The 7,500-nt window shown below is 48.9% G+C and overlaps 1 protein-coding gene across 3 annotated transcripts in view; it reads left to right on the top strand.

The window, feature by feature from the left end:
- The window catches only part of plxna1a (plexin A1a), a 162,012-nt gene that overhangs the window by 95,868 nt on the left and 58,644 nt on the right, over positions 1-7,500 (top strand). For all 3 annotated transcript variants that reach the window (XM_076275564.1, XM_076275563.1, XM_076275565.1), the window contains exon 9: positions 2,683-2,797. In XM_076275564.1, coding sequence (XP_076131679.1) covers positions 2,683-2,797 — 115 coding nt within the window. The remainder of the gene's footprint in view (positions 1-2,682; positions 2,798-7,500) is intronic.

Genomic DNA, 7,500 nt, shown 5'->3' with positions numbered 1-7,500 from the left:
CCCTGAGAGGATGGCACCAGGCCACCGTGATTGCGGACAACGAGCGCTTGGCGCGGCGTGGCAGGATGGGGTCAGGGACGTCCCCAAAGCACAGCAACAGCTGGGCCGCTTCATGGCTTTTGTGATTGTGCAAACTGGTTTCCGCACATTTCCCAATTTGTTCCAATCTGTCGTCAAGTCTGATGTGAAGTGGTCATTGTGCTCTTGTCAGAGCTGATTTCAACAGTTGGAAAAACGAAAGGCATGAGAATGACTTCACCTGGCCGTTATAAAGGCAATATGCATATGGCTTTTCACAGCCTACAGTCTTGGCTGTGTGTGCGTGTGTGTGTGTGTGTGTGTAGCAGTGTGTGGCAGTGTGTAATGTAAGTTCTCAGATTGTGTGTGTGCGTGAGTGTATAGTCAGCTAGCCTTGGAGAGGGAGGCCTGTTTCTGATCGAGTCCAACAGCAGGTTATCAACACAGATGAAATCCAGACTCGCTCTTACAAACACATCAATCAAACAGAAACTGTAGTCTCCAAAGAACAATCTTAACTCATATCACACACTTAACAGATTCAGAACACCATGTAGACTATGAATTTAAATGATATATTATGTTTATAATACATTAAAGGTGTCAATATCTTCATTTTGTTAAGAGGTATTTGAGGGAATGAGAAGTCCTTGAGTTCCTTTTGCTTAAATGATTACTCTTCATTATATCTTAGAGTAAATGGAAACTGCAGCAACTCTAAGTCAAAAGCAAACCAAATTCCATTGTACAAGCTATGAGGATTTCAGAAGTGAACGCACTGATCTGTGCACAATGTGTCTTACGGTTAATAGACAGTGTTGGCTGAAGTATTTGGCATGGCAAATCATCCCATAACCTTGTTAACTGTAAGTACAGGCAGATAATTCATATACATTGAAGCATTTCAAGCTTAGGAAGGATGGGTGGGTGGTGGAGCACCTTATCTTCCTCTCACAGCTTATGTCAATGCAGGGTGAGGGCCTTTAATATCTGCCCCAGGGGCTGGGTGAGGGCCTTTAATATCTGCCCCAGGCACAGGGGCTGGGTGAGGGCCTTTAATATCTGCCCCAGGCACAGGGGCTGGGTGAGGGCCCCTTTTTCTTGTGCAGTCGTGTCAGTGTCCGGCGGCGCGGCGGAGAGCCGTGTTTGTGAGGCTCCCAGTGACTGTTGTCTGTGGACGCCTGGTGCTCCCCCTCTCTGACCCTGCCAAAGACGAGCGCCGCTGCCCCGGGCTCTGCAGCAGTGACAGGTCTGAGCATCTTTGAGATATTTTCCTGAGTCATGTCACAGGATTTGCCAGTCAAATGAGGGTGATGTGTGCGGAGCTTGACATGTCCTTCAGGAAAGATGTGTTTCTGGGATTGCCAGAAGGATTGCCTTTTTTGGAGAAGAAAAACTAGCTGCTTCTCTTCTTTTCTTTTTTTAATGAAAGTTCTCAACAGTACTTTTTGTCAGTTCTAGGCCATGCTCTTCATCATGGTTTATTCATACTGAAGCGTATTCATCTCATGCTTTGTCATATGATTTGCCAGCCACCACTATTTTTTCATGTGCTACATAAATCACGTAGCCAACCTATTTTTTGGTAACATCAATGGTTAAAGCATTTTTCACCTGGCCCACATATCTGGGTGCTGTGTTTGGAGTGGAGGATGTGAGCGCCCCCCCCCCCCCCCCCCCAGAGCACACAGCTCCATCTTCTTTAGACTGGATAAAGGTTGAGTCCCTTATTTACGCCATCACATGTCCAATTAGACGGCTGTCCGTGACCTTCAGGGTCCAGCTGCATTCTAATGCTGACTGGAAATGATTGTTAAATGACTTAATTGGACAAATCACCAACGTAATTGATCCAAATGAGTTTGGTCCCTGGTTTCGAGGGCCTCAAGTGTTTTGGTACAGATAATGTGTCTCCTTGAATGTTTCTGTGAATACAGTGATGATGAAATGTCACTGTCTTGTGTTGAAGACTTTGAATTTCTTAGTCTTTTCATTGAATACAGAAGAAAATTTAGCCAATTATCTTTTTCATTTTTGTTTTTGTGTTTTTGTTATAGATATTCTTGAATTTTCAAGAATGAAATTTCAAGTTCATGTTTTAATTTGTTGTGTATTGTCTCTGGGGTCGGGCTGTGTGAGTTGTTGTCTAGTCATTGTCTGGGTCTCCTTTGCTTGAAAAATATCACTGCTTGGTCTCTAGTGTTGAATGGCTCTGTGACTGAGATTACTCCTTGAATCATCCTCTCCCTTGAACTCTCCTCCCCAATCATATCCTTGTCTCCGCTCTTTTCTCTTCTTCATGAACTTCTCAGTTCTTCGGCTCATTCCTCTCTTCTCTTTAACTTTTGCTCTTCATTTCTTCCACCTCAATTTCTCCTTCTTTCTCTCCCGGCTTGTCTCTTAACTTTTTCTCCCTCTGCCTTTTTAATAACTCATTTATGAGATGGTAAGCAGTCCCTCGCCCCAGTGCTCTTTGATCTCCCCCACTTCCTCCCACACAACGCTCCTCTAAATCACCAGTGGAAAGCCTCATCAATACATGAGAGAAGCACGAATAGAGAAGCATGATGAGCCTTAAAAAAATCTCCAGGCTTCATTTAAAACTCCAAAAAGATGTGTGTGTCTTGAACTCTCCCCCCCCCCCCCCCCTCTCTCCCTGTGCAGGTGTCTCTCGTGTGTAAACGGCTCCTTCCCATGCCACTGGTGCAAGTACCGGCACATGTGCACCCACAACGCCAACGACTGCTCTTTCCAGGAGGGCCGGGTCAACATGTCCGAGGTTAGTAGCCATGATGGAAGCGCTTGGGTGCCTTAAAGAGTGCTATAGAAATGTGTTGCCTTTGTGGTTGTTGTTGGAAGATGTTGGTCATGGATGTTACACACTACTTATGTGGAGTTCAATTCACACACACACACACACACACACACACAAACATTTGCATCCTCTTAACCCACACTCAAATAAAAACTCAGCAGAAAATCAAGTCCTTGCACATATGCAGAAATACACACACAGTCCCACACACCCAAACAGATACAAACAATTTTCCACCATGCACATGTAAATAACAACTCAACACACACACACACACACACAAATACAATGCGTGCACTTAAACACACACACACACGGCCCAATGTATATACACAATTAATCCTGGTGCTCTTGGCTCCCCGCTGTGGCCCTGCCGTTGTGCTTTGTGCAGAGTGTATGGCTGCGCGCGCTCTGCAGCAGCTGCTGAAACAGAAAGAGCAGTGGATTTATGCGCTTATAAACAGCACTGGCTGAATGACTATGCAAATTGTATCGTGTTCTACATTTCCAAATGCTACATTTGCATAAAAACCAATATCAATCACATCTCCTGCTCTCTCTCTCTCTCTCTCTCTCTCTCTCTCTCTCTGTCTGTCTCTCTCTCTCTCTCTCTCTCTCTCTCTCTCTCACGCTCTCTCTCTCCCTCTCTCTCTCCCTCCCTCTCTCGCTTGTGCACATGGACTGTCTACCAGTGGAATGCCAAGTGAGTGCTCCATGGGTATTGGAGCGTGTGGTTTACTCATCGGCATAAACTTCCTTGACTGTAAACACACACACGCACGTACACACTCAAATGCACGCGCGCGCACACACACACAAACACTGTGCTCACTGATGTATGAATCTTTACATACACAATTACCATAGTCGTGTACGCACGGCCTTTTCAACAGGTTGACAACCCATTTCCCCCTGCGCCCAGAAATGTGTGCCTATGTGCAGACACATTCATGCGCACAAACACACACACAATATTGTGCTCACACCAAAGTGCGCTCATTTCCTGTGTGTCGTGCGCCCAGAGTGATAAACAGACATCCACAAACACCACCCCCAACACTCTCCCGCTTCGAATGTCTCCAAATCTCATTTTCTGGAAGAGGGAAGAAGCTCCGGATAGCGCTTGCCGGTCCGTGTCGAGCAGCTCACGTTGCCTTAACTCTGCCGTTAGTCTCTGCTCGCCACTCCGAGCCCCCAGCCTGCTGGATGTAAACACGTGTTTACCAGTGTCGGCAGCTCGCCCTTATCTCCCCGCCGCCGCCTGCACACCTTCCTCTTCCCCGGCACGCCCGGCCGCGGCGTCGCGCTTTATTTAGGATATTAATTGGTCATGAGGTATCCTACCTCAATCCAATTATGACCGGCGCTTTTATCTGGCCGCGCCGTACACCGAGCCGACGTCGAGCCCCGCACGCTCCTTCCCCTGCCTCAGAGAGGAAATTACATGGATTAGCAGTTTTTTATCTACACCCCCCCCACACACACACACACACACACACACACATGCACAAACACATCCACAGCACAGAACCCATGACATGCTGCCTGCAAAGCAGCCTGGGTATAAAACCCTAGGCCTGTGTCTAATCAGGGGGAGCCCATTTGGCCCACGCAGAAGGGTATTGTTAGAGACATGGAGGGCATGGGGCTCCACTGAGAAGAAGGGTGTTTGTGTGTGTGTTTGGAAAGGAGGGACAAGGCTAAGGCTTCTAGTAGAGTGTGTAGAATCCACTGAAACAAAGAAATGTTCCCATGCAACATGCTGGCTCCTTACAGCCGGGCTACACCGCGAGTGCACCTGGACTAGCTCAGAAGACTGCTCTGGGTCAAACGTGTGCAGTGCCCTGACATCTGGTCTAGCCACTTCCATTGATTACTGTGGAAGGTAATTGTTGCAGGCAGAATTCGCTCGGCGATTGGAACACTTGAGTTACATGCCTGGCATAGCCCCGCTTTCAGTGACGCCACATTGTAGAAGCTCATCTTAGGGGATATGGAAAGTCTTCCTTCACACATATCATGTGCTACTTTAGGATCCTCTCAAGGTGACCCAGTTAGCTTATTCTCAGCCTCTTGTTCAGTAATAGTCCCAACTGTTGATATGTCAGTGTGTCCCTCAGTGTGGGACCGTAGATTAAAATCCCAACTGCACCCACTTTCACTATTCTGGACTGGGACTTAGCATAATGTCCCATTTGGCAAAGAGCTGTCAGATTACTGTGCTAGGTTGAATAGAATAAGACAGGTCTTAGAGGAGTAGGTGAAGGGAAAAAAGATAATTTTGAGAAGAGATTTTGGCATGTTTAATGAGAAAGGAAAATGGACCAGCCATTTCTTAATGCCTCTAAGTCACACGCGATCACTAAGTATCTTTTTAACGGTCAAAACACAGTGCAAAAGTGCACAACCCTTTTGCTACAAAATATAATGAGCAACATTTGCTAATCAAGTGTATATAAATCAAAATCCTGCATGACAGCGGATAAACAGCAGCACACATTAAATCTGACCAGGCGTAAAATTGCTTGTGTAAGCTGCACTTGAGAAGCTCATAAGACGAAATAAACAAAAGAAACAAAGAAATGCGCAAACAACAGAATGTGACCAGAACACTTGCCGGGTCAGCTAAACCAGCGAAGGCTTTAATGGCCAGATGTGACCAGAACACTTGCCGGGTCATCTTAAGCAGTGCAGGCTTTAATGGCCAGATGTATAATGGTGTTTAACACTGGCTGTGTGACTGGCTGTGTGACCAGTCAGACGTGTTAAAACATCACCACCACCACAGAAGAACACAGAGATGCTATACTGAGTATCCCTGCCCCAGGATATGTCATAGTGCAAATGGACATTTCTGCCAAAGACATGCAAGACATTCACATATACATGATTCCTGCCCTTCATTTCTTTCTGGCACACTGGAGCAAAGGTTGATTTATTTTTCCTTCTTCTTTGTCTTTCGATCTGCTTTATTCCAGTGGAACGGAATAAAGAAATATACATGAATGGGGGGAAAAATGGGTTCCTTAATCTCTCCCGTCATGTATTTCAGTGTACTTGGGTTTGTTTAGAACATGATGAAAAGGAGATTTGTGGAGTAATGAGCAACCCTTAATTTGACTCTAGTTAATGGAGCATTCCGCTGGGAGCAGTGCTGGTGTGTATAAATAAGTTATGAGCTGCTATCTCCCCCCAAAGAGCAGCAGCGCAGCTCCTCTCCGTGGCTCCCTGGGGTTCGGCCCGGCTTACACACACATTTATCAATACTCATTTGTGTGCCCCGCAAAGCTTGCAAATGCACAGGGTTATGCCGACTTGTTAAGAGAAGGAGAGTGGGGTGCAGGGAGATGTCTGAGTGGTTGTGTAACATCTGCAGAGGTACAGTACTGTATGAAGCATGAGATCAAGACACGGCTGTCGTATAGGTGTGCGTGTGTATGCAGTATGTGCACAGTATGTGTGTATGCGTGTGTATATGCAGTATATGTACATATGCACACACACTATGGATTTGTCAGAATCTGTAATGACTGCGAGTTGGCAGCATGTGAAAAAGTATGTCAGTGTGTGTGTGTCTGAGATATGTGTGAATGCTCTTTGGCTATGATTTTTTTTTCCTCCACCCATTTAGTTTCCCCCACTTTCCTGCCTGACCCAGTTTTGGCTCTAACATAAAATGTGGCCTCTTAGAAATTCGACAATTGCTGCGTGGCGTTTCCCATCTCGTCTGAGCGCGTGCGGTTCCTGCCAGCGCTCCTCCAGAAGACGCTGGGCTTTCGCTTCAGTCGGGCCCGCTTACTTTCCCTCTGATTTACCGTCTGTCTCATCTGGCTGTCAGGTGCCCACACCACCCCACCCCACCCCACCCCACCCCACACCACACCACCCCACCCCACCCCACCCCTGCGCTCCTCGTGATGGAAACTGTGCTGCGCTGTGCTGTGCTGCAAGTGGCCGAGCAAAGGCACTTTGGAGCGCCAGCGCCTGGAACGGCAGTCTGCTTTGCCGTGCCAAGAACTGCAGGCCACGTGCAACCTTGGCAGCGCCGCTCTCCCCAGCACCGCTCTCCCCAGCACGCTCTCCCCAACACCGCTCTCCCCAGCACCGCTCTCCCCAGCACCGATCTCCTCAGCTCTCCCCAGCACCGCTCTCCCCAACACCGCTCTCCCCAACACCGCTCTCCCCAACACCGCTCTCCCCAGCACCGATCTCCCCAGCACGCTCTCCCCAGCACGCTCTCCCCAACACCGCTCTCCCCAGCACCGATCTCCCCAGCACGCTCTCCCCAGCACGCTCTCCCCAGCACCGATCTCCCCAGCACCGATCTCCCCAGCTCTCCCCAGCACGCTCTCCCCAGATCTCCCCAGCACCGCTCTCCCCAGCACGCTCTCCCCAGCACCGATCTCCCCAGCACCGATCTCCCCAGCACCGCTCTCCCCAGCACGCTCTCCCCAACACCGCTCTCCCCAGCACCGCTCTCCCCAGCACCGCTCTCCCCAGCATGCTCTCCCCAACACCGCTCTCCCCAGCACCGCTCTCCCCAGCACCGATCTCCCCAGCTCTCCCCAGCACCGCTCTCCCCAACACCGCTCTCCCCAACACCGCTCTCCCCAGCACCGATCTCCCCAGCTCTCCCCAGCACGCTCTCCCCAGCACGCTCTCCCCAA

Source organism: Alosa pseudoharengus, unplaced genomic scaffold (assembly GCF_046254945.1).
Source record: "Alosa pseudoharengus isolate Yale_2024_CS ecotype anadromous, Long Island Sound unplaced genomic scaffold, YU_APseudo_1.1 YU_APseudo_1.1_scf_9, whole genome shotgun sequence".
Taxonomy (NCBI): Eukaryota; Metazoa; Chordata; class Actinopteri; order Clupeiformes; family Clupeidae; genus Alosa; species Alosa pseudoharengus.
Note: the sequence above shows the minus strand (reverse complement) of the source record. Positions and strands in the feature narration are given on the sequence as shown.